A 27,957-nucleotide genomic window follows, 5' to 3' on the forward strand; every position below is an offset into this window, starting at 1 on the left:
CCAGGGAGCACTTGCACCCCAGTGCTGCACAGGGCTGAGCTGCACACAGCAAAGGCTCCTACGTGGTTAGGACAGGTTTATAGTGTTTATTACCACGGTACTGGGCAATGACCGTGTTTAACCATGCAGAACATAGACCCAGTACTGGAGTCTGAACAAAACACAGTGATGGAAAACAAAAAGGCCTTTCTGGAATCAGAGAATTGTTAGTATTGGAAGGGATCTCTGGAGGCCATCTAGTCCAACCCCTCTGCCAAGGCAGGGTCACCTAGAGCAGCTAACACGGAACTGCATCCGGCTGGGTTTTGAATGAATCCAGAGGGAGACTCCATGACCTCCCTGCTCAGCCTGTTCCATTAGCTTAGCTAATACAAATGCTGCTAAAAGCTGAAGTTCAGCTCATCTCCTAAAATGGCAGCATCCCGATGTCAGTGCAGAGGAGCACACTGACCAGCCCGCTGCCCACAGCAGGGCCGCGGCAGCCGCCGGTACCTGGGCCAGGCCTCGCCTCGCCTCGCTAACCACCCGGGCAAGAAGGCGGACCCAGGCTGATCCCACACGGCACGGCCGACCCCACCAAGGCGGGGAGCTTCCCCCCGAGCCCGGGCGGGAGTCCCGCGGGTGGACAAGGCCCGGGCTCTACCGCATCCCCCCAGGTGCGGCGGGAACAATGAGCGCCACAGCCAAAACGAGCTCCGGCGGCGCGCACAGATCCGCCCCGGACGCGCACGCCTAAAATAGTCCCTCTTTGTTCACCAGCGGCAAAGGTTGGCCTGCGTCCGTGTCCCTCCGCCGCGGCGCCCCCGCGCCCGCCCCCGGCGCTGCCGGCGCAGGCGGGGCCGCCGGGGCGGGGCCGCGGCCCTTTGTGCTCCCAGAATGCACCAGCGCCTCCTCCGCGGGAAACAAAAATGGCGAGGGGCTGCGCCGGGGCCGGGCTGCCCGTGAGGCGGGTCTGACCGTCCCCCGCCGCCGTCCGCCGCGGGTCCGCGCCCGGGGGGCCCGCTGCGCACCGAGCGCCCGGCCGCACGGCACCGCGCCGCCGGGGGAGGCTCCCGAGATCGCCGATTTCCCTGTATGAGGCGGTTGGCACCACTGGAAAGACCGAATGAGGTGAGGGGTGGGGGGGAGGGAGGACGGCCGGGCCCACGCGGTGGGGGGGGCGATCCCCGCAGCCCGGGCCGCCGGTGCCGCATCCCAGCGCCGCGGCGGGGAGCGCTGCGAGGGGCCCGCTCCGGCGCGGGGGGCCCGAGGCCTTGGGGGAGGGAGCTCCCTCCGAGCGGCCACTGGCAGGCGAATGTGAGGGTCAGTGGTGCTCCTCGGTGACCAAAACAAAGGGAGGGAGGCAGCGGGCCGGTCGGCGGGGCCGGGGGTGCGGCGATGAGGTGCCATCAGCCTCGCGCCAGCTGTATTTTCGTCTTCTCCTTTAAGGATATTGTCCGAGTAGGCTGCGTTTGCTCGAGTGCGAAGAGAGCAGCACAAAGAGGTAGTGGTGCTCGTTGGTAACTTTGTTTTGGGGGTTTTTTGTTTCTTTTTTGTTTGTTTGGGGCTTTTTCTGTGGCTTTGTTTTCTTTTTTTTGTTTGTTTGCAATGCCTCACATCTTAATTTCTGTCAACCTTGACGATTTGAATGTGCACAGCAGGTTTTTAGCCCACTTAAATGGGGTAACTGTTGCTGGCTGAAAGGATATGAAGTAATGCTTTTCTCTTTTTTTGGTTGAATTCTGTGGAAAGAATGGGCTGATACCTCTTTTAGTGAAAGAGAACAATATGGTTCTGTGCTAGATGCTCTGGACCCTGATATTAGTGTTGAAATACGAGGGGCTGTCGTTCATCCATGAAGGATCAGGGTGCTATTAGAAGTAGAGGGCCTGCATAATTAAATGAAAGGCTCTGTCGGGAAAGCAGTGTAGCATTATGGTTGTTTCTGGAATTTGTGATAGGCCCAGCTTATCATAACTTTAAAAGGTCAGACATAGTAATGGGTAATGACATGGTTTCCTTCTGACTTAGTGTAAGGGAATGGGACCAATGATATACACTCAAACTGCCAAAAGTGTGGGACAGTAACAGTAACACTGGGACAGTAACTTTTGGTGTTGTGTTGGTTTTTTTGGCTTTTTTTTTAATTTAATCCACAGTCAGATTGGTAAAAGTTAACCTGGTAATGTTTGTCCCTTTTTTTTGAGAGCTCAAATTACATTTAATTTGAAAGCATTTGAGATTAAAAGAGGCAGCAGAAATATTTAGTTTCTGTATTGCTAGAATACAGGTTAATGAGCTCATAGCTTTTCATTGAAAGTAGAGTAAGGGAAAACAAAGATTTGAACGTATGAAAGGAAATGCATAATATAGTGAAAATGAGAAGGGTCTTTGCAAGGAACTACAATCTGTGAAATGTGGCTCTGCACTGAGAGTATAATGTAGTAATGTTCTTCTCAGTTAACCCTTATTTTGTCAAACACAGGTGTGTGACTTCTCAACAACTTGCCTTTTCTGTTCTGGAAAGAAGTTAATATCAGACGCAGATGCTTCTCATATGACTTAATAGGTTAGTCAGCAAGATAATGTATTTCTAATAGGTGAAAGAGACATGTATTGGTAGTTTGTATGAAGTTATGTTTGTCCTTCCCTCCACTAAGAGATCAGGTAAAATTTGAGAAGAGCAGCTGTAACAAATAAGTTCCAGTTAATTTCCCAGTAGACGGTAGACTTCTGTATTCCCTAGAGATGGATGTGAATTAATGCAGAGGCACTAAAGCATATTTTGTGCTCCTCATGTGAGTTGTGGAGGAAGAAGCTTTCAGATGTGACTAGAAGCACATGTGATTAAAGCCAGTATGAATCTTCTTAGTTTGTGAATTGACCACATTTTTTGTGTGGCTGGCCGCTGGCCTTGCTGCAGAGTTGGTTTCACCTTCTTCACAGGCCTTCCTTGCCGGAAATGGAGGGGAAGTGTGTCTTTGAGCAAAACACAGCAGGAGAAGAATTATAAAACCACAGGTATGGCTGGAGAGAGAACTTCCATGGAGGAGTGACATCAAGGTGCTTAACTTTCTTTGAGAGAAGGAGAGCTAATGATGAGAGCATTCCTGATGAGTCTGGGCACTTACTAAATATCTTCAAGGATAATACTACTTATGTTTCAGATGTATTTGTTTTTTTAAATTCTGTGGAATGCTTATAGAGATTGCTGTTTTTGCAGACTGACCTTAAAGAAGAAAACTTATTAATGGGATTTTGGTCAGCTCTGAAATCCTTTTCCTTCCCCCTTCTGCCAGAGGAGGGTAGCATGTTGTCTGTTATTTCTTTTCATTGCTGGGGTGTGTGCTCACACTCCCTTAGATATGTTGCTGCGTGTACTGGATTTGAATCCTGTAGAAACCCAAAAGGCAGTTGCTGTATGCACAGAGGTGCTGAGGATACAATTAAGGGGAATTTTGGCTTGAAGAGGTGTCTTGTGACCTGGTACCATTGTTTTCTCCCTGTACTTTTTGCTTCTTCACATGCAAACACGTGATCCATCCCAAACAAATGGCTCTTGCAGTACACGACTGCCCTGTCCTAATTCCTTACTTTCCCTAATTAAATATGTTATTCTGTAATGATCTTTCAAACTAATACTTCCACTATTTATATCATGTAGATTTAAAACACTTGTAGCTATTTAAGATTTCTCAAGGGAGAATGTGAGCAAAAATAAAATCATAAATGCTTGTAGTGGTATGAGCATGGGAATACACTTATCCTGGTAACCACCTCTTTTTAACAGTATGCATCAGTCTTATTAAGGACAGTCATTTTTCACAGGGTTAGGGAGAAAAACCACAGTATTCTATCTAGATGCAGTCTAACAAGTTTTGTGTCACAAGCAGTCACTTCCCCTCAGTCCTCTGGCTAAACTTCTTTCTGATATGGAGGCCTCACTTAGTTTTTATTACCAATTTTTTTATTTCTTAGAAGCAAAATTTGTTACTTTTGCCAGGTAATGTGATGCCTGGATCTACTTAAACTCGCTAATGAAAAGATACTCTGTAATAACTAGAGAGTTCCCTAAAGAGTCTAACCAGCCAGAAGAATTCAAAGAAAATCATAGCCAAAATATAAGGCCCTTTGAAAGAAAACCCTCACCAAAGCCAACCACCCTATTGGGACTGTAATGTATTACGTAAAATCACATTTGACCATCATGGGTACTACTAGGGTTGACTGGGTAAAGATGAGAATAATCAAATTACAATTTCTCATCTTACTGATAAGGAGTGGCTTATACAGAATGGTTGCCCTGAAATCGTTGGTAGGACAAAGTTGTTCTGCTTTAAATGATATTTTAACTTCTATCCATGGTGCATTTGTTCGAGGGGCCTATGAATTGGCTTGCTGCACCTTTGAGCAAATGGAAACTTGACTCATGTAGGCCCATGGGACCAGGCTGCTTTGAAGATCACCAAGGAAACTACGTGATGTTCTTGTAGGGCTCTTCCTCTCTATTACACGTTGTGAAGAGCAGGGCTAATCCATAATGATTAGAGAATTGCGCGTGTTACCCCATCTTTGGAAGGGGCTGAGTTCAACCCAGGGAACCACAGGCTCATTAGCTTCACTTGGTCATTAGTAAAGTCATGAAGGCTTCCTGGAGGATATTTCTGGATGCCTGGAAAGTTGATGGCTGGTAAAAGTCACCAAAGATATAAATTATGGCCTGAACAACCTGACCACCTCCTGTGTTAAAAATGGCAGGGTTTTTGAACATGGGGAGAATCTCATCCAAACTCAGTTTTAGTAAGACTGAAGGAAGAGATTGAACATTAAATTAATGAAACTCAACAGATAAGAAAGCAAAGCCCTGCATCTGAAGAAGGAACCCCAGGCTAAGATTATCTGGGGGTCTGACAGAAGGCAGAATATGAGCCAGCACTGTGTCCTGTGAGCTAAGGCAAGGGGAATCCTGGGCTATAACAACAGAAGTAGAAGACGGAGGGGAAGTGATTATTACTTTCTACACATAACTCATTAGATAGCATCTCAGAATGCTGTGTTTTGGTGCTACCACTGCAAGAGACATCAGACCAAAAGGGTTTTGTGTAGGGCCACCAGGACAGGTCAGGGACTGGAGCACTTACCGTGTAAGAGGGACCTTAGGGAACCAGGTTCATTCAGCTTCAGGGAGACAACTGCAGCCTTCCAGCTCCTATGTGAAAATTAGTGTGATGTAATTAGTGTCTTCACAGCAGGAGGACAAGAGGTAACACGCCTACATTGGAATAAGAGAGATTCTGATGGGGGAGGGAACATCCCCCATCCCCAGGGTGGCAGCTCAGCAGTGGAACAGGGACCCAGGGTACTTGTGTGGCCGCCTGGTTTGGCCTCACTGCTCATGCTGTGCTCAGCAGGACTAGAGAATTCCTATGGACCTTTCTATCTTGAATTATTGTGTTATCCTAAACAACACTTAAAACTGAAAGTAATTTTGATACTGTAATTCTTATCCCCCAGTCACTACTCTCTACTTTACTTTTCTGGACTGAGGGGTGCCTAGATTAGAGTCCCCTTGCCCTTCTTGGAACAATTGGCTTTTGATAGTACCAGCATGCAAAATAATGTAAAGATAAGGAGCTTTAAGTGTGTTTTATAGATGTTGAGTGATATGACACATTGGAAAAGCAATATTAATTTCAGCCTGTGAAGTAGTGTAGAGGATAGACTATAATCTGGATTTGTTCTTGATCCTTTGCTTAATAGAAGTTAGTGGCAATGTGTACCAATATGATAACCTGTTTATATGTATTTGAAAAGTGACTGATGCAATAATGTTGGTATTATAAAAAGTAATTTTTTTCTTTTTGTTACCAGTTCAGTCAACCTGATCTGAAGTTTGGTCCTGGATTGGGGTGGAGGAAGTTAACTTAAATTTGACTTGTCATCCTGTTAATTTTGACTGTCTTCTTGACCCGGCAGAATGGTTTTTTTTTGGAGGGAGGAAAGTATGTTTGCCACAGTGAACAGATAATGGTTGGCGTGAGATCTTTATAAATAGTGAAGAAGCTGAAAGGAAGAAATGTGGCCGGGATCCAACATCTCTCCAGCTGTTAATGTAGAGACCAGATCTAAGTCACAGGCAGAGTTGGAAACATGGCTGTAGCTTGGTTATGTGGAACGGGGTAAACAAGCTACAAATATTAGTCTCAGACAAGATTATTTTCCCTTTTCTGCTGTCTTCTAGCTGTGAGTACAGTAATTTCATGATTACAAGCTGCACAGACTATAAGCCACATCTCTGGGTGTTGGCAAACATTTCGTTCTTTGTCCATAAATAAGCCGCACCTGAGTATAAGCCGCTCTGTCGTTCGCAGCGAGGACCCACGTGCAACAAAGTTGCCAAATAGTAACACAATCGCGGCATGGCGGGGGTTACTGGCTCGGCTAAGGCTGTGCAGGCTCGGCCCGCTCGGGGCTGCCGATGGGGCCAGGTGGCCCAGCCTGGTGGGGCTGCTCAGGGCCGGCAGCCGCTGCCACTGGGCTTGGTCACCCCAGCCCGTGGCGGCAGGCAGGGACCGAGCCCGCTGGCACCCGCGGCGGCAGGCGGGGACAGAGCCTGCCTACTCCTGCCGCGGCAGGCGGGGGCAGGAGCCCCTGCCTCCTCCCCGAACCGTGGGGATGTCAGCACAGAGTCCCCTGCCTCTCCCCCGCCACCCCGCGCTGCTGGTACTGAGCTGGCCCCACCCGCCGCGCAACACAGTAACCAATTTGTAACAATCGCGAAATCCTGGGTTTTACTGGCAGGTGCTCGACTCGACACCCTGGCTGGCATTTCCGGCGTTGTAAATGTCAGAAAATTATTCACATATTAGCCACTCCTGAATGTAAGCTGCATTTCTGGTTGGGAGCAAAATTTTAGTCAAAATGGTGCGACTTGTATTCGTGAAATTACTGTACTTGTTGCTTACCTGGCTTATTTACTCACCAGGTCTCTCTGTGAGGTACTTTAATTTGTTTTAAGTATCAGTCAGTGAATCCATCTTAAGGGAAAGAGAATGGAATGGGAAGCTAATGGAGAAGCCAGTTTGTCATTCTAGAGCTGCTGGGAAGGGAGCAGGGTGCTGTATTGGATAAGCCATGTGTGGCACTGCCATGAGTTTTGTGTGTTCTGTGACCTCCACTCCCCATATTCCATGTGAATGTTAACTCTCCTGTTTTAAGGAGAGAGGAACAGGCTGCTGGTATCTTAAAACATCTTACAACTTCTTCATAGTTTGGTTTTCTCTAATAAAGGGCTGGTTTGCAACTTAAGACCAAAAAAAACTTTGATATTAATCAGCAGTAATATCACACTTCCAGAATCTGAAGTGATTATCTCTAGTTCTTTCACTATATTTTCCTTTCCTGTGGGATACCACATTTCCAGTTTTGAGATAGATCCTAAACGTCTGTGGGCTGTCTTAGTAGAATGCGCTCTGTATGATTTCTATCTGAATTCCCTTCTGATAAATCTTTAGTCATCCCTTCGCTGTGATTTGCATTTGCGAGGAGTAAATGACCTATTTGTCCCACTTAGAGTTTTCTCAGTGGATTAAAAGTTTCTTCAATGTACTTTGGGCAATTTGTTGTTGAAACTTAGTATCTTTAATGCTTCCAAAAACTATCTGTACTCATAGGGTAGCTATCATCTATTACTGTTGCAGCATTTATGAATCTGGCAGCTGGTCTGGAAGTCTCCTGAAAGTGCGTGGATTGTCAGTGAACCTGACTAGTTAAGTCATGCAGTCTGGCAGTGCCAGCTGAGGGAGTTTGTGTCCGAAGTTGCTTGTTTGCATTTATCCAGTTGTGCTTACAAACAGTTCTGTGAAACAGATCAGTGAACTGAGAAGGCTGGGAAAAAAAAAACCAACAACCCATCAAGGGAGTTTTTCTTAACAGATTTTTTTTCACTGCAGTTATTGAGACTAAAGGAGTCCAGGAGTATGAATGATCTTAAGAAAAAGACACTTGGACACAAGAATGCTCAGTCTTTTTAATCCTCCAACCTCTTCACATCTTTTCCCCCAGTTTTTCCACCACTCCTTTTTGTAGGATATCTGTAGAGGTAAAGGAGTAGAGGCACTAAATGAACACCAAAATTCTAACTGTTGATAAAGAGGTTAGAGTTACAAGTGAGTCAAAGCTAACAACTCCGATTTTGATAAATGCAATGCTAGGAATAGTAACTGCTTGTGGTTCATAAATCAGACTGATTTAGGTAGTTGACTTTGGGAGGGAGTTTGCCATTCCTGTTTACAATGACAATCTGCTTCTGCAACATACTATAAACTAATTCAGTAAGTAGATGAATAGAAGGTATCTTTCTGCCTGTGTTGCTTGAGAATTTTTGTTGCTATGATCTAGACTCCAAGGTGAAAATCAGTGAACGTTTTCAGTACTTCATGACATTAACTTCTCAAGAAAAGGTAGAAGTGCATTTCTATTTTTCAAACACATATCATTATGCACACACATTTTACTGACTGCCACACTAACTTCTGAAAGATTGTATGGATATATAAGTACTTTGTTTTTGCATTTTAAGTGCTAAAGTAAGTATACAGCACAATATCCTTAGCATTGAGTAATGATGTAAAGCCATGCATGCTGTATGACATACAGTGTAGCTTGATTGTGAAAACTAAATGAAATAGTGTACATCTTGGTAAGATTTTTTTGGGAAACAGTGCATCTGATGGATATTGTGCAATTATAAGTTCTTGAAGAGAAATGTTTAAGATGGTGGGGAAATGTTTATTTCAAGGTTACTAATTTTATTAGTAACCATATTGTTATGTTAAGAAGGTGCTGTGAAGCTAACTTTAAGGAAGACTGGAAAGCAAGTCGCTGGAAAATGCGGAACCTTCTTGCTTGCCAATTTTGAAATTCACTTTGCATTTTAACTTCCAACAAAAGTTTTATTTTACTGGTAGGTGTGACTCTTTGGCATTCCGCTACAACAGTTAGAGCTGTGCTGAGATAGATGAGCAAGTTAGTAACATTTTATGCATGTAGCTTTTACACCAGTCTGCACTGCATTTCTTGTGCAGTGGCTCCAGAAGATACTTCAGAGACACCTACTTTAAGTAACTTATGTTCTGTTCATTAAAGTCAACTTGTTAAAACAATTGACCTCCTACTTGATCACAGTCAAAACCATTGTGGGAATGATTCCCTGGAGAGAAACTTCCTATCCGTGTGGAAAGCAGCTGTTAAGTTACTGTCAACCTATTGTAATAACTACCCCTATTTTCAGTCTCTGAGCTAAACCATAAACTGCCACAGCAGGAGCTGCTTCATGAGCTGTTCAGCACTGCCATCACTCACAAAGAAAGCAGTGTGGACAATGGAGGAGTGTCTGGTTTATTGGCTCACATCTTTACTGCGTATCAACGTTCTTCAGGGGCTAAAGCTGCTGTTGTGTATTTACATTGTTACATAAGTGAATGTATAGATTCATTAAAGTGTTTTGTGCCAGAAAATGATGCACACTTTTTTTTTGGTTGTGATTTCAATGGTTGTATGAGACAAACTTTTGTACTTAAAAGAATGCTTTTGAAGTTTCTTTTTTTTAATATAAGGCTCAGTTGTTCTTTAAGTGACAATCTGTACTGTTTATGATAAATGAATTTGTGTCTTTTTGTGTATTTGGTATGAGATCTTTCACACATCTTTTCAAGTACTGGAAAAAAAGAGCAAACGTTCTTGCCTTGTAGCAGGAATAGCCACCTATTTCTAGACTAGCCTAGCTAGGCTAACCTAGCTTTTTCTAGGATCTTAAACACCAGAAAATATTGGAAAGAAAATCTTGATACCTCTCTGAGAGTAGTTCTGTCAAACCAGTTGTAAACCAGATATTAGTGCTGAGAAAGCAAAAAATAAGTGTCCTTGGCTGCTATGTTTTTATTCTGTTATTGTAAACCTATTTTGAATGCTGCATGTATCCTGTCTCTATTATCAGAGGTTAGAATAGAGCTGAGGAAAAGTAGCAGTATTTTGAATTAGCTTTTATGTAAGAAGCAGCAGAATTGGTGAGATTCTTTATCTGGGAATTCTGGCTTGGTGGTGAGTCTGAACATTGATACTTGTACCATGAAAAGAGAAGATGGAAAATGGCAGTTTAATTTTCTGTTGCAGTGATGAAGGCTGTCAGATGAAGTGACAAGGTGTCAACTGTGAAACAAGCCAAAGGATTTTTTTGTTCCTCTGGTCTTCCCTAGTCACCCATCTGAATATTTTTGTTTAGGATCAAGCAGGACCTAAATTGGTGACCCAGTTGTGCATGAGGATGCCAGAGGCCCATTATAGCTGCTCTTACTGTAATGTTGTTGTTAAATGTCACATTGATTATAAATATGCTTAAAGTGGCTGTTTTTCTTGTGCCTTTCTTCGTTTAAACTGTTTAATATGATATTTTAAGCCATTCCTTTCCAGATTTATTGTCATATTAAATGTGAGTAGTGAATTCTTTAGAGAGAAGATTCCTTTCTCTTTGAAGCTATAGAGCAACTTCTCAAATATCTGTATAGCAATTCTCTAACTCTGTGGGACACTGATTAGTTTACTGCTTTTGTTGACACTTTGCGATTGATTCAAATGTTTTTGGTGCTGATAATGTACCTAAGATATCTTGAGTGAGGTGAAACTGCCCTTCAGTTGACTGAATCCTGTTTAATTTTCTGATTCCTAATTGTTTGCATCCATGTTACACATACATGTAGCTTCTAGAGAAAATACATTTGTATATACAAATGGTAACTTTATTACCTAGTCTCAAATTCTGAGTGTTACTTATGAAATTCTTCCTTGTGCACTCTCTGGTCCTGTTTTATAATTTTCTGTATTTTGCTTTAGTTGAAGTGTAGTGTTTGACAGCTAGTCTGAACTAAAAGCATATCCACACTTACATGTAGATAGACCATGTATTATGGAATATATGAGGAAAAGTGCTTATTGATACAAATAACTTACAGTTTTGGATTTCATATCTGAAGAAAGGTTGCAAGATCTGTTGTTCCTTCCTTATTATTTTCCACGCTTACTCTAACAGAGGAAAATTTATTTTGCATAATAAAGTCAAGACATAGACATTCTTCCTATGTGCTGGAAAGCTCTACAGCTATGCTTAGTTGCATTGGATGATTCTGTGTTGGGAGTACCTCAGTATTTACCTTGAGCCAGCATAATGCTCATCCTGTACTCTCCCAACCAAGGTAATGCAGTTAGAATTGGTTTAGGACCTTTTTAGCTTCCTTGGAATTTTAGAAAACTGGCAGTGATTTGAGTTTTGCATAAGTAATCCTGTATTGAATGTTTTTGATGTGTTTTTCAATGCTTCTGGTGATTTTGGGAAGGGTCTCTGAGCTAGGAAGTTTGTGTGTCCCCATCCTCACTTACATTAGTTGATTTCCTAGAACACTTCTCTTTTATAAACATGTCCTTGTCAGATCTTGTATAGTAGCAGAGGCACCGCTATTAAAGGTGTGTAAAGTCAGAAAAGATGAGCAGGTCTTTCATTAACTGAGGTTCTGAAGTTGATCATGTTGATATTTCCAACCCACAGCTCCTTTAACCCAGTTCTGGTTACCTCTTCTCTTGCTTACCTTCCCATAGAGACTCCACAGCGGTGGGTAATTCACTGGTCCAGAAGCGGTCTCCTTTACGTCGCAGCCATAAGAGCTCAGCGTCTGTGGCCAAGCTGCCGTTACGTGATGGACAGAAAGCCAAAAAGCCACTTTGTAAATTTGAGGAAGGTCAGGATGTCCTAGCTAGATGGTCAGATGGCTTGTTTTATCTTGGAACTATCAAAAAGGTAATCACATTTTTTTTAACTTCACTGGGATCTTGAAGTGTCATATGCTTTTGAAACTTGTAGTATTATTGTCTCGCTTACGTAGTATTAGATACATTCTTCTGTTTGGTGCTTTTACTCATTACTTCCACTGTATTTCTGTCTTTCAGATAAACAAACTGAAGCAGAACTGCTTCATTATATTTGAAGATAGTTCCAAATCCTGGGTTCTCTGGAAGGACATACAAACAGGCAAGAACTTCCATGCAGTAGTCATTGTTTGGTATCTTATTTGTTTGGATTACTGTTAAAAAAGATGATCATATTATATTCTTTTATTCTAAAGAGTGATATAATGTAATGTGATCCTGGAACAAAAATTACACTAATAAGGAAAAAAATATTGAATATAGGAAAACTTCAAGTTGATGATCCTTGTGGGTCCCTTCCATCTACAGAATATTCTGTAATTAAGAAGTTTGTGTTTTAATCAACTGTTACATTGGTATGTGGTATAAATGGATATATAAGATGTAGTTTTGTTTTCATTTTGCAAACTTACTTTTTTCTCTTTCCTCTACCGTAACTGTGAGCTTTTGTGTGCTTTCAGATATATAGAAGTAGTAACTGTAGTAATGTTGGAGTTTAAGGCAACTTTGGCAGATCTGTCAAAAAGATATGCAAAGGGTGTATATATTTACATGGAAAGAAGCACAAAATATTATAAATACTAAAGATTTATTAGTTGTCCAGCTAGTATTTTTATAGGTATTTTTAGCCTAAATTTATCTTCTTTATTCAGTTACTGAATTTTTTTATTGTCGATGTTGAAGAACCATGGATTGCATAGTCAGTAGGCAATATAAAGGCTATAAATATCTGATAATTTGTCATAAGTGATATAAATATTCATAACACAGTGTACAAAATGTCTGAATATGTTCTTATTAAGAGGTTTGGCACTGTAACAATGTGTTTCTACAATGCATGCATCTGTAAGTGAAATTGTGAAGAAGACTATACATGTGGTAACTGTTCTTACTGCAGATATAATCTGAAAAAATCGTAATCTCATCTTTGTCTAGGAGCCACTGAGAGTGGGGAAATGGTCTGTACAATATGTCAGGAAGAGTATTCAGAAGCACCAAATGAAATGGTTATATGTGATAAATGTGGGCAAGGTAACTAGATTTTTTCTTTCTATTTACTGCATTTTAAAAGATGTTTTGATTTGTTTCACAAAGGAGGATATTTGCCCGGCTATGACTGACTGCTCAACTGATCTTAAATTTTGTAGCCCTTAGTGGCTATTAACAGCTCAGTGAAAGATGATAATCCATGTTAAAGTGACTAACACCTATTCTGTAAGTCAAGATTATTTTTTTCTACTAAGAAAATTTAAAAGACCATTTTGAATGTGTTAGCAATCTTTTTGTTCAGGTTTTTTGCACTTAATGATGGATAATGCCTTGTACTTTAATTGAATTTATGTATAGTTAATTCTGTGTAAGCTTTTGTCATTTTAATCGGTTTGGCTGATCGTTTTTCATACAGGTTACCATCAACTGTGTCACACACCAAATATTGATTCCAGTGTGATTGATTCAGATGATAAATGGCTCTGTCGACAGTGTGTCTTTGCAACAACAACAAAGGTGTGTTTCTAGAAAAAAAGTTAAAGATGCATGCAATAAGAAATGTATTGATTTTGAAATTGAAATAATAAAAAATATGGCATGTTTTTAGTGATTTCTTTTTATCTTTATCTGAACTCAAATTTTGTATGTTGAGAAGTAATGCTGTTTTTAGAAATTGATGATATTTCACTTTTAAACAAACGTGTTAGTACCAAAACATAAATACACCTGAAAATATTTGACTTGAAAGTTATGAAAACTTTTCTATAGTCAAATGAAAAGCTTTGAAAGTTTCAGAAATACATTACTGTTTTTTGTGATCTGAGGTATCTGTTTTTGCCCAGAGAGGTGGTGCTCTTAAGAAAGGACCAAATGCCAAAGCACTGCAAGTCATGAAACAAACGTTACCATATAATGCAACAGACCTTGAGTGGGATGCAGGTCATAAAACCAATGTCCAGCAGTGTTACTGCTATTGTGGAGGACCTGGAGAGTAAGTAAATGGATAGTATGTAAGAACTTTTCTCTCCTGCAGCAACAAACTTGGGCTCTTTTCTTGTAGCCTTCCTTGTGAACTTTTTAGTTGCTGTTTCTGTTATGTGCACATATCAGAAGCTGGATGCAAAGTGGGATGCTGAATTCTCTATACATTTTTGAAGTCTCTCACAGTGGGAAATATATTATTAATTTATTCTCCCATGGAGTGCTTTTGGTTTGTTTTAATTTTGTCATGTGACCATCACAGATCATCACAGTACATTCTAGAACGAGTAAGGAATTTTTTTGTGTGTCGCTACTGTTGATGTGTTGAGTTTAGATGGAGTTGTTTGTTGATGATCTTGCAATTCAAGGCAGAATTTTTCTTATGTTATCTCAGCTCTGTCATAAGTCATGAAAATAAATGTACCTAGAGATTTAGTTTATTAAATTTTGTTGGAATAAATAGTTGTCTGATTCTACCATAGTATCACATCCTGGTTTTCAGTCACTGGCAGGGGAAAGATTTTTTCCTCTTATGGCATTAGAGTCTGCTGGTGCTTTTTTACAAGAAAGGCAAGAAGAGGGTGTCTTAAGCAGGTGGAGATGAGTACTCTGGTGTCTGCATAAATGAGTGATTGAATAAGATAGTATTGAAGATTTGAGGTCAAAGCAAGTAAAGAGTTCCACAGAAAAGCAAAATTTTTGAGTGTGTACATACAGGACAGAGCTCTGGTTTGAGACTTTTGAGACTTAACAAACATGGCTGTCAGTAACATGGCTGTCAGTTTTGCGTGGTTCCTTTTCTCAAGGGAGAAGCTGAAAAAGGAAAAGGTGTAAACTGAGGTTTCTTTTGAGGATTCAGGTACTTGGGTCCCCAGAACAAATATTTGTGACCTAATGCAGTTGTGTTGTGCTTTAGAAAATAACAAGGAAACTAATCTAGTATGTCAGAAGGAGCTTGTATGGAGTTCCTGAATTCTTCCTCCAAATTAATAAGTGGATATCAGAGTAAAATAAATGTGTTTTTTCTTAATTTAGTGACTTAATTATTTTACTAGGCCTTTATTATTCCTAGTCTGTCTTTTCTAGTAATTCATTATGGAAGTAAATGTTACTGAAATATTGGTAGAGATGACTGTTTTACAAACTGCGGAAATCAGTTTTGGTCAAAAGATCCCTTCCTATTTAATTTAAACATAATGAAGAAACAATTTTCAGTAACTTTTTAACACATCTTGTGTCTCTTTCTGTTGTTGAAGCTGGTATCTAAAGATGTTGCAGTGCTGCAAATGTAAACAGTGGTTTCATGAGGCTTGTGTGCAGTGCCTCCAAAAGCCAATGCTTTTTGGTGACAGGTAAGAAAATTAAGCCATACTTTATGGTTGTATTTCTTAAAAATGTGAGGGAAGTCTCATATGTGAACTTTTATTAGGGCATCCATAACACAACAGTATCTTTCAAAAAGGGGCTGAGTTTTGAGTAGAAGTTTATAGACAAGGCAGCCTGTGTTTGGGTGCCAGGAAAATGCAGTTCATCTCAGCTGAACAGGGGATGCAGTGGTGGGTGGTGGAGAGGTGACCAATGGGGAGAGTTGGATTCCAGCTGTTACTGCCTTCACTTTGTGTGGAAATCCTTTATACAATAGGGCAACCCTACATCCTCTGCTCATCTGTGAGGAGTTAGGACAAAAAGAAATGAAAAATAGTGCTGGTCTGTGCTTTTATCTTAAGAGGAACTTGGAACACCTTGAGCACATGACAGAGGAAAACTGGAGAAGAGAATCAAAGAGCATTTCATTTGTTATTATGATTTTATGTGGGAATTTTTCTGGAATGTGTGTATGAAGGAACTGAGTTATGACACAGGAATGTATGGGTCCTTAAAATGAGTATTTATACTCGTGCAGGTTTTTGCATTTGAAGGGTTGTGCTGAGAACATCACAGAGCATCTTCATGGTACAGTCACAGGTTGAGGGACTTTCTCAGGCAGAGTAAAACAGTAGCACGATGAAATTAAAGAAGTGCCTTGGATCTGACCCAGTAGGTATCAGCACAGGTTAGAGAAGTTGCTAAAGTAAGATAAAGGATAAAGAGACTCAGAAATACCATATGGCTGAATTTCTAGCTTGCTTAACTTTCACTTTTTTTCATAATCAGGGTGTTAAAACACTGTGTGTATATGGACACCCACCACCCAGACATGTGTACATATACATATGTATGTATTTTTAGGTTTTATACGTTCATTTGCTCAGTTTGCAGTTCTGGACCAGAATACCTCAAACGTTTACCCTTGAGATGGTAAGTATGAGTTTAAAAAAAGGAGTGATATGAATACATGCTTTGCTTTTTTCTTTTTGGTGTTTTGGTTCTCCTTGCTAAAAAGGAAATATACCTGTTAGCTTGAGCTGTTTCCTGAGTTATTCTTGCCATGTGTATGATCCGGGATACATTTCTTTCAAAGCTTATCTTTAAGGGTAGAGATATATTGTGATTGCATGCTCTTGGATTTCAATCCTGGGATCATTCAGTGAAGTAACAAGCAGCTACTCACTTGTTGTGTGTATGTGAAGATTGAGATATTGAAGTTAAGTGGTTTTTGCAGGTTTAGGATCCTGCTGTATTACATAAGCAAAACGTAGTGAGTACCAGAGTGTGCATCCTGATACATTTTGTAATAGTTTCCTTGAATAGTCTAATGGGACTAGTCTGTAATAGAAGTTATATATACCTAGTGCATACAAATGTGCATATATACCTAGTGCTAACAAATACATGGTGGAAATTACCTTGTTAAATGTTAATTCACCAAAATACAGTAATTTCATGATTATAAGCCGCACCATTTTGACTAAAATTTTGGTCTGAACCCGGAAGTGCAGCTTATATACGGACAAAGAACAAAAAGTTGCTGTTTTAGTTGGGAGGACAGATGTCTGCTGAGAAAGGCAGGAGCTTCTCTTTGAAATGGAGAATGTTAAACCCCTCCCTCCAAATTATTATAATTTTGAAATCAATGGGCTTTCAGGCGAAAATATGGGAATTAGGAATAACAGTTCTTTACTAGGGAAATTAAAATAGAAATACAGTACTACAAAGAAACAAACTCCAAACCCTGACAAAGTCAGAGTACAACCTGACACCCTGTCAGGCAGGGTGTTGGTAGCAGTCCCATTAAATGGTTGCTGCAGTCCCCTTGCAGTGACAGATGTGATTCAGTTGGAGCAGTGCTCCTGTAGAAGGTGCAGTTTCCATCTCCAGTGGTGATGTGGAGAAATCCAGTTTTCCTCTGGAGTCCAGTGGAGAAGAGGCTACCTCAGTGTCCCAAAGCCTCTGTTTTTATCTTGGTAAGAAATGTTGGACCCTTCCCCCTGGCTGGAGCATCTCCCAATGGGATGCAGTAATTTATCAGTCACACAGTGGGACTCAATGGGCCATTAGCAGAAAATGACTCACTGGAGGAAGGATGGGTTGTGAAAAGATAAAGAACAATGCCCCGTCTGGTTTAAATGGATGGCACATTAGCAGAATATCTGCCGTTGAGATAAGGATCACTGCCCCCACCCTCAACAGATGGTGATAGAACAGATACCTTTTATCACACTCTGTATTGTAACCCATGACAGTTGCCAACACCCGGATGTGTGGCTTATAATCATGAAATTACTGTATTTGCATGAATTCAGAGCTGATACATTCAAGTTGAAATTCAGACTTGCTTACATACGCCATGGTCCAGACCAGTTTTGGAGCTTAAAAAAAAATCATGGCAATGAGATGAGGCAGAAATGAAAGGGAGATGCAAAACAGAAGGAATCACTTGAAGAGAAATTGCAGGAGGTTTCATAGTGCTGTCTGGATTGAGTGTCTTATCTTGGGCTTTGTGTTCCTCCACCTGTATAATGCTAATATATTTTCTACTAAATTGTTTCAAAGGAAAGCAATTGGAAGAAAAATACTTGTTTTCTCTGGTTTTTTTATTCAAATATTCTAGGGTAGATATAGCACATCTATGCCTTTACAACCTAAGTGTTATTCATAAAAAGAAATATTTTGATTCGGAGCTTGAACTTATGGCCTACATTAATGAAAACTGGGATAGATTGCATCCTGGTGAGGTAAGTAAGTAGAATACCCTTTCTTGTTTTTAAATCACAGTGCATACGTGTGTCCTGAAAGTTGACAACCTGTGAACTGTTTTACTCTGGATGTTGAATCCCTTTAGTACCTTAAAATCTGGTAATCCCAAATAAAGAGATTTTTTGACTTACTTGCAGAAATAGAATGCTTTCTAAGTGGGGCATATTTTTCTAAACTGTAAAATTTCTTCAAGTTATCTATACAAATAATTACTTGCATGGCAACTTTACTTAGCTGTTTATTCTGTTGCATATCTACATTCTCTTTTAGCTTCATAATTCTTTTATTACAGTAATTTCACAAATACAAGTCGCACCATTTTGACTAAAATTTTGCTCCCACACTGGAAATGCGGCTAATACTCAGGAGCGGCTAATATGTGAATAATTTTCTGACATTTACAGCTGCCGAAGTGCCAGCCAGGGTGCCGAGCCGAGCACCTGCCAGTAAAAGCCGGCATTTCGCGATTGTTACAAATTGTTACTCTGTTGCGCCGTGGGTGGAGTCTGGCTCCCTGCAGGCAGCACGGGGGGCGGGGAGAGAGGCAGGAGAGCTCTCTGCTTCCCTCCTCTGCCGCAGCCCGGGGGAGAGATGGGGGGGCCCCGTGCCGCCATCGCCGCGGCCCGGGGGGAAGGCGGGGGCCCCGTGCCGCCATCCCTGCGGCTCGGGGAGGAGGTGGGGGCTCCGTGCCGCCATCGCCGCGGCCCGTGGGGTAAGCGGGGGGCTCCTGTCCCTGCCTGCCGCAGCAGGAGCAGGCAGGCTCCGTCCCTGCCTGCTGCCGCGGGAGCGGGGGGGGAGCTCCATCCCTGCCTGCCACCACGGGGCAGCACCGGGCCCGGGCGAGCGAGCCCAGAGGCGGCAGCTGGCCCCGAGCGGCCCTGCTGAGCAGCAGCGCCGAGCTGGGCCACCTGGTCCCGTCGGCAGCCCCGAGCGGGCCGAGCCAGTAAACCCCGCCCTGCCGTGATTCTGTTACTATTTGGCAACTTTATTGCACACGGGTCCTCGCTGCGAACGACAGAGCGGCTTATACTCAGGTGCGGCTTATTTATGGACAAAGAACGAAATGTTTGCCAACACCCAGAGATGTGGCTTGTAGTCCGTGCGGCTTGTATTTGTGAAATTACTGCACTTCGATATTTTCATGTGCCCTGACCCAAAAATCTAAATGCTGAATTGAAGGAAGAGTGTATTGCATGTGAAGGCCACATTAATTGTCTCTAAGGGCACTAAACACACTGTTTGTGTTAAATATTGTACTCAAAAATTTCTTCTTTCCTTCCTAATTTTCTCACTGGGTGTGGTCAGTTTGTGTCTGGTTTGTTTTTGATCCTTTTCCAGTCGGATTCAGCTACTTGTCAAGTAATTTTGATATTAATTCATTACTATGCTAGTTATTTTCCCAGCTCTTTGATTACTGAGTATTTATGTTAGCATTAAAGGAAATCCATTTACTCAAGCAGACTGACTTCATATTTAACTAAGAGGACCAGTGTTGATCTTTGTATATGAGGTTAGATGCAAAAATTGATTGTTTAAGTTCGGTGGCACAGTGTTAGTAGAGTGCGTGCTCTTTTTTGTGCGTGAAAATTGTTTAGGGTTTTGAAGGTTTTTTAAATACATGGCATATAAAGGGTTGAAGTTTTCCAACTATCAGTACCTCCTACTTTTATACTTAAGGAAATTCATACAACTGTAGTCCAATTTTACTAGCACTCACAATTTGAGAACCACGTGTATGTTCTTGGTTTAAATGAGTAACCATTTTTCGTAAATAATGGAATATAGTCTAAACCTATATATTTTGGACTATCAGTGACAATACTTTGTTAAAAAGTCAAGCAAACATTAAAGCCATTACTAAAAATTAGAGTAATGAATACATATCTAGTTTACTTTGATATGTATGCCATCTTTTATCTCAGTCATACAAAATCAGTAAGTCTGTCATATCAGAGCTTGGGCTTTGATTTTTAAAAAGGCTGCACAAAATGTAATTCTCACACTATTTTTTCAACAGAATGAATCTTTTAGCTTAACAGATATGTAAACTGCATTTAATTTTGAATTTTGTTTTTCTTAGTATTGAAACGTAGAAGGAATTTGTTCATTTAACAATATTCATTGTATTTAACATAATTTCATGTTAGACTGGCTGGTCAGAGCAGTGGATGAGGACAGTGGAACTGTCATTGATTTGGAGCACATAATATTGAAGAAAATGAAAGGTTACAGTCCTCTCTGTCCTCTTCCCCTTTCTGCTTCCAATCCATCCATGCTCAGTCTGCTCATTCTTTGCTCTGTCTGTAACTAAAGGGGTAGGAAGGAAAGGGCAGATCCAAAATAAGTAAACTCACTTCTTTCATTAGTATTTTCAATTCTTTCATATTTCTACACCTTCAAGGAAACTACTAATTTGAAGTCTGAATGCTACATTTTCAAAGGGCTAGATTTTTAATAAATTCATAAAGCTTTATTAAGGAAATTTCAATGTTTTATTCTGAAAAGATTTAAAATATTTCATGAGGTTGGCAAAAATTGGCTTGAAAAATCTGGCTAACTTTGGTTAATTAGGGAAATGAGGGAAAGAGAATTGTCACGGAAATAATTGACATACAATATAATGATTTGAGGGGTTTTTTAATCTCCTTAAGTTGGCATTGTTAAAAATGATGCTTTAGTTTCCTTCTCTACCTATTTATGCTTGAGTAAGAGGAAAAGGGTTTTAGCTGTAGGTAAGATATAGGTAGTAGTAAATGGTGGAGTTAGCAGAACTCCTAAACCAGTAGTTTTTAACGTGTTGTTATTTAGAATGCAATAAATATGTGGCAGTTTTCTGTAGTTTAGTGCTTCAGAGTTGCAAGACCTCTAGATAACAATGGATTGTATGGAATGCATATGGTGAAGATGGGAAAACAAGTTGTTACTTTCTTTGGCTAAAACCACTTGAGCACCTGCCTTAGCTTTGGTAGTCAGGTAGACTGTCAGTCTTGTCCAAAATCATGTTAAAAGGTTGGGGTTTATTTTTAACTGTTAGGACATTGAATTCTTTGACCATTTCTCTCTGGCTTGTTTGGTGAGAATTGTATTCTTTAGAAATTGCCTTATCCTGGATTTTTTATTGGGTTTCTTTGAGCTGCAAATGTTGTACAGTCTGGTCTTTGGTATTCATATTAATAGTGAAACTTATAAACTGCTGTCAGGTCTAATTAAAGATGAATTTACAAGTTTTGGCATGGCAACATGAAAACAGTCTAATTTTACATTCTGATATATAAATGTTGTAGTCACATGGTAGTTACCACCATACTTGTTCTACTTTTCTCTGTAATTATTCTCTGTTATTATTTAAGTTTTCAGAGAGAAGATTTCATATTTTGGAGGTTTGATAGGGACTAGTTACTTCAGACTTTGATGACAGGAGGGAGGTTAGACTGGATCTTAGCTAAAGGGGCATGAAAATAAATCTACTGGGGTTTTTACAGTTGTAATAAGTCTTTTGCGTGTTTTCCTTTTTTTGTATCAAGTTGAATAGTATTAAAGAAAATGTGAATTGGGTCCTATGGCAGGACTTAGCTATAATTATCATAAATAATTAGGTTCTTTTGTCTCTATAGCTATTCTCTGTTTGCCATCTCAATTATTTTGTTAAGGAGTCTTGGGAGAGCAATCTTGTGTTAAATTCCTTCATTACACTAAATGTTCTTAAGATTTTTTTTTATTGTACTTCTTAAAAGTGAAACCCATTCTATGTCCTGGGCTTGGTCCTGGCATTAATTCTGTGGATGTAAATCACAAAATATATGGGATTGTGGTAAATGTGCAACCACAACTAATATTTCATTGATGCACTTCACATTCAAATCTGTAGTTCAAAGACTCAGAGTAACTGGAATCTTTCTATTACTAAAGATTTTGAGAGGTTAAATGATTTCTTAATACTTTACAGCTGGCAGACACACCAAAATCTGAAAGATATGAGCATGTCCTGGAGGCATTAAATGATTACAAGACTATGTAAGTTATTGGTACTTCTTGTTTTAAATGTTTGCCTATTTAATCTGACTTCGGTTGCAGTTTTCAGTCTGTGGTAATTGCTCTGTCTGTAGCTAACATTTTTAAATAATGTTTGTTTCAAATTAAAACATTACATAACTGTTTTGGAGAGAGAGTTGTTATAACTTCCATCCTCCTTCCACTTCACATTTTGTTTTTGAGAAGGAGGATTGTGATGAGGTAAAGAGGGGAGTTAAGTAGTTTTTGAATTAATATTCTCTTTGAGTGTAATTTTGTTTTACATGTACTCTGCTATTTTAAAAGTCACCTTCCCGTCAGAATTTCAACAATTAATTTATCATCCTCTAGGTTTATGTCTGGAAAAGAAATAAAGAAAAAGAAGCATTTGTTTGGCTTGAGAATTCGAGTTCCTCCTGTGCCACCGAATGCTGCTTTAAAAGCTGATAAAGAGCCAGAAGGAACTTCACATGAATTCAAAATTAAAGGCAGAAAGTCATCTAAACCAATCCCTGATGCGAGGTAAAATAACCCAGTCATTCTAGCAGTGTTGTGGTTAATTGTGCTACTTCGGGTATTTTTTGGTGCCAACAAAAAAGGTCATTTCTTTGTAGAATGTTTTAAAAAAACAGGCAAAGGCAGATTATTTGTGAGAACAAGGTCTTAGAACAAATGTTAACTTTCTATTTGGATTCTTCTAAAAAATCAACATGAAATTTAGCAGTAAGAACAAGAGAAAATATCCCGACTTTGCTGTCATTTGGGAAACAAAACCTTTTGCCTTACTGGATCTCTGAGGCAATAATCTAACTAGAATTCTCAATAGGAAGTATGTTGTGAAATAGCAACTCGTATTGGAAAATGTGCCATCTTTTTCACCAAGAGTGATCCTATGAATAAATGATATTTAATACTTGTTCATTCCTCTTCAACATTTGGGAATCAGTGATGTCCCTAGAAATACATTGAATCTGTTATGTTTTTACATAGACAATATGTAACTGTGTACTTGCAAACTTTGATTTGCCAGAATCACCTAATTTAATACAATGTTTTAAAAATAAACATCTAATTGTATATTCATTGCCAAAGGAAAACATGTATTCAATGAAAATTATCATCAGTAATACAGAATAAAATACAAATTTTCTTCTAGGGAATTAAGTAATGGTATAGAAAGAAAGGGGAAAAAAAAATCAGTAGGTCGTCCACCTGGTCCCTATACAAGAAAAATGATTCACAAAACTCCAGAGTCATCTCCTCTGGTAAGGATATTTCTTCCCCCTTCTTCCCTTCCTTCTAACTGCATCATAAATGTTGAAGAAAAACATAACAAGTTAATATGAGTTTATATTCCCTCACCTGCTCTCAAAATCAATAAAAATTAAGTGCCTTTTTTTTCCCTCTTAGGATAATGAACCAGTTCCAGTGATAGAGAACCCAGCCTTGGAATTACCCTGCACTGTTGGGTAAATTAAAAAAAAACAAAAAAACAAAAACCAACCCTCCCGTAAAATATTGTGCCACCATGTGATTTATCTGTTTGCTTCTGAAATGTCAGCTCAGTTTTTAATATAAGATTCTTTTTTTTACATGGCAAACCTGTTATCTTGCAAAATAGGAAATCTGATGGAACTGCACATTCATCCAATACCTCAGATGTGGAATCCACAGGTGCTGCCAGTATGAAAGAAACTACCTCATCTAACATTTCCAGACATTATAGGTAACTACTCAGTTACTCTGTGTGCTATAAAGATCAAGATTTGCAGTGCATTAATTTTAATAACATTTTCTCAGAGTAGAGCTATAAATAGCATGGGGAAACACGAAGCAATAGGATGAGTGAAAATTTGTCTTTAATAGTTCTGCTTACAACTCAAAGGGAGGATTTTTGGTGCTCACTAACCATTGTTTTTGATGTACAATATGTGGGTAAGTTGCATTTACTGAAAACAATTAAACTGTGTAAACATTTGCTGAGCTTAGTTTTCTACTAGTGGTCACAAAAGAACTGATGTATCCTGAATTATTTTTAGTGACTTTTGTTTTTGTAGGTTTGTATGTTCATGTTATAAAATTCTAAGTATGCTGTGATTTTCCTAGAGTTAATAGAGCATGAAAAATTTTGGCACAGAATTTATAAATAAATTATTAACTACAGTCAACCTTCCTGCAAGCAAATTGTTACTTGAACTTTTCCCTCTCTCAAGTTCAGCAAATATAATTTTCTCTTTTATTGACATACATGGATTCTACTATTTTGTCTTCCCTTTCTCGTTCATGCTATTGAGTGCTTTTGAGTAATTTTTGTGTGCATTATTGTTGTAATTAGTCAGTTTTCAAAAAACTCATGTTTAGTTTAGAGTTTTGAAATTGTTACCTAAGTGTCATACTTAGAGTTACCTATCTCTAGGCAATAAGTATTTTTTGATTGTAAAACAACAAAAATTATTACATGAGTGGCATGGAAATAATTGATGATATACTATACATTTTGAATTCCCTTGGAATTAATGCTGTGGGGTTTTATTTTCAATAGTTTATCTGACTCGAGAAAAAGGACTCGTACAGGAAGAACTTGGCCTGCTGCAATACCACATTTGAGGAGGAGAGGCCGCTTTCCGCGCAAAGCACTCCAGACTCAAAATTCAGAAATTGTAAAAGATGATGAGAGCAAGGAAGATTACCAGTATGATGAACTCAATACAGAGATACTTAACAACTTAGCAGACCAGGAGTTACAGCTCAATCATCTGAAGAACTCCATCACTAGTTATTTTGGTGCAGCAGGTAGAATAGCTTGTGGGGAAAAGTACCGTGTGTTGGCTCGTCGGGTGACACTTGATGGAAAGGTGCAGTATCTTGTGGAGTGGGAAGGAGCAACTGCATCCTGACTGTAGGACTGAACATTATGTTCACTGCACTGTCATCTGTAAGTACAGTTCATAATGCAGAGCCTCGAGAGAAATGGTCTTTAAATGTGTTTCTGAAAAAAAACAAAACAAAACCAGTTTAGCCTTAACATGTAATTGTTATCATTACAGCTCTTGTGATAAAGACTTATCTTTTTAAAATCTGATCTGAGACTTAAATTTTTTAATCTGAACATTGTTAGATTGTTTTAGGTTGGGATATTCTGGGTTACAATTGCTTAAAAATGTGCATGGTGTTTAAAAAAGATGACATTTTCTAGAGAACATTCCATGGATACAGTTATTGTGATTTAGAGAAAATATTATGTAGATAGCACAAATATTTGAAAAATCTTGGTTTGTTTTCTTACCCAAATGTTTGCAGAAATGTATTTCTATTTCAATACTTTCTAGATTTCATAAGTGCAGTGTATATAATGCCTACTGAAGACTGTAAAATACTGAAGTTTTCTTTCAAACAAAGTGTAAAAAAAAAAAAAGAAAAAAAAAAAGAAAAAATATATTGAGCCTGTAAATTGCTCTGTGACCAGACTTCATTGTCTTCTTAATATATTCTGTGTGTGTGCGTGTGCGCGTGTGTGCGTATATAGAGAGCTGTATATGCACACACAGAGCTGGGCGTGTATATAGATGTGTGATTGTGACCTATGCAATACCAATTATGGGATCGGTCAGCTTCTGAGAATACATCCCATAATTCTTTTTTCAGGAATAGTTGCCAGTATTTACACAGCAGCATTTCTTCTCAGGCTTATTGGGTGCTGTTGCTTTTTATGTAGTAAGGAAGTGTCCGACCAGTGCAGCGTGTTCTGGCAATGGGTGCAGTCATTGATGTTCATGTGCTCTACATTCCATTACTTTCCATTTGAATTAACCGTTAAAAAATAATGCAGGATCTGAAGACTTTAAAATAAATTCTGCTGGAAATAACAATTTGAAACTCTTGTGGCACTCTGATTGTAAATTTCGTGGCCCAGTTATAAAGTAAGTTGACAGGAGCCCTGCAGGATTCCTACATTCCTGTAGAAACAGTCATATTTAGATAAATGTAGTATGAACTAAGTGTATTATTGCACAGGGTCAACAAATGTTGCCATTTGAAGTAATGTTACTGATTTTATTACAATATTACCTCTTTTGTGTTTATGAAATGTACCAAGTTTTGAATTGGTAAGATTATTTTGCTTGTTAAAAAAGAAAAGTCAAAAAGTCTCTTGCCAGTATTAGATATTTTTTCTTTGTCTGCTACTTTTGAGGGGGTTTTAGCCAAAGAGTAAACAGAAGAATATTTTTACTTTGGTGGTTATTCACTGTACTGTATAAGGTTAGCTTTCTTACATGCTTACAGTTTGCCACCAAAATAAAATTATGTAACATTAACAAATGACAGAGTGGTTTAAAGTGTACTGCCTGAGTCAGTACTTATTTATTCCATTACTTGGTTATTTGACTTTTTCTGCTCATCTTAGACATCTTGAAAAGGTGATTTTTTTTTTTCAGATTTTTTTTTGTCACCTTGTAGCCAAAGGAAGCAGAGAAAGCTTTTTATCCTGTGCTTGGCTTATGGCTGGCTGGGTTATATTAGCTTTATAAAAATGCTAATTAAAAACTCCCACTTCTGTTTACCTTCACTAAAATGTATGGGTTTTTTTTCTCATACCCTCAGCTATTAATTTAATGTTGCCTTGCCTATAGCTGCAATATTTTGATAACACAGCAACTTCATGTTAATTTTTGAATGTTTATATCTTGAGATAATGCAAAATGTAAAGCCTTTGTAACCTTACTCACACCATCTGTATTTGTCCTTGTTTCACTTTATCCAAGTCCTTTAATTCTAACTGAACACCAGCAGTATTTTTCATAAAGATTCATTTAACGATAAATATTGGAATGTACTTGGGGACTTTAGTGGGGGTGGTGTGGGGAGAAAATACTTCAGCTGTCCATAGACCTAACTATTGTGAATGTCATTTCATTTTATTATGGTGATTGACTTAACTCTGATGTTCAGTTTGTATTTTTGGAATTGCTTTTCTCTTAGAATTAAAAGACCAACATTAAATGTGTGTATTTTTTGAGAGAGAAGAATGAGTTTTGGTTCTGTACTCTTGTGAAGCACATACTTGGTGGCATCCTCCCATCCATCATTTCCCAATCTCTAGCTTTCCTGTTCCTGTCCTGGAGACACTTGCCCTGCACATAGACACTAACTGGTGTTCCAGCTATGGTTGAGGGATGCTTTGTTACAAAGTGTCATGTACTGGAAAATGCTGCAATAGTGCTGCTGAAGATAGAGCTAGAGTAGTAATTAAAGCACACCTACAAATGCCTTTCTCATTTTATGTGAATTTCATTGTATGTAGTAGTGGTGTGTCTAAAGGAAAAAGAAAAATGTTGCTGTATGTAATGATTTCATTTTGGTATAACTTGATCATTGTATGTATGCATGTGTGTAAATATATGTAATTCTACTTTGTTGTGGTCACTGATTTAGAACCATTTCTATGTGTATATTTAATATTTTTCCATTATGTTTTATTTGTATTACAGTAGTATTTAGGTAGAAGTCTCTCGTGACGTTTCTAAAAATATAAGTATCGCATGAACAAGACAGCAAAGAAATAATGGCACAATACTGGTCAGAATTGTAAAATATGCATCATAGCAAACTATTTGTCCAATCATTGTTCTCAACAAAAACTTCAACAGGAATTTTGAATAAAACTATGGATTTTCTATGCATAACGCATTTTGAGTGAGATTACGAAGGAATTTTGGAAAATGTCTAAGCATGATACGTGAAATGAAGGTCAATATTTTAATTTAACATGAAGAAAAATAAATTTAAAAAGGCCTTTACAGGAGAGGACAAGCACTTTATTGTTTGGGGAGGGGGAAGGTAATTTAATAAACAGAAAAATGTTTTGTCTTTGGAACATCCTAC

At 39.2% G+C, this 27,957-nt stretch overlaps 1 protein-coding gene across 2 annotated transcripts; it reads left to right on the forward strand.

Annotated features, from left to right (window-relative positions):
* The first annotated feature begins 891 nt into the window (after nt 1–891).
* Nucleotides 892–27,755, forward strand: MTF2 (metal response element binding transcription factor 2). Of its 2 annotated transcripts, none has more exons than XM_033067511.1 (15): nt 892–1,110; nt 11,629–11,827; nt 11,977–12,058; nt 12,892–12,987; nt 13,361–13,461; nt 13,788–13,936; nt 15,183–15,278; nt 16,156–16,224; nt 17,918–18,041; nt 22,010–22,077; nt 22,426–22,596; nt 23,231–23,339; nt 23,485–23,543; nt 23,696–23,800; nt 24,617–27,755. In XM_033067511.1, the coding sequence occupies exons 1-15, from the start codon at nt 1,106–1,108 to the stop codon at nt 24,969–24,971; spliced, it is 1,788 nt and encodes a 595-aa protein (XP_032923402.1). In that variant the 5' UTR covers nt 892–1,105; the 3' UTR covers nt 24,972–27,755. The 2 variants fall into 2 exon arrangements, with proteins under 2 accessions (XP_032923402.1, XP_032923403.1); XM_033067512.1 differs by lacking the exon at nt 892–1,110 and adding an exon at nt 1,459–1,483.
* Nucleotides 27,756–27,957: the final 202 nt, after the last annotated feature.

The sequence above is a fragment of the Catharus ustulatus genome, chromosome 9 (genome assembly GCF_009819885.2).
Source record: "Catharus ustulatus isolate bCatUst1 chromosome 9, bCatUst1.pri.v2, whole genome shotgun sequence".
NCBI classification, from domain to species: domain Eukaryota; kingdom Metazoa; phylum Chordata; class Aves; order Passeriformes; family Turdidae; genus Catharus; species Catharus ustulatus.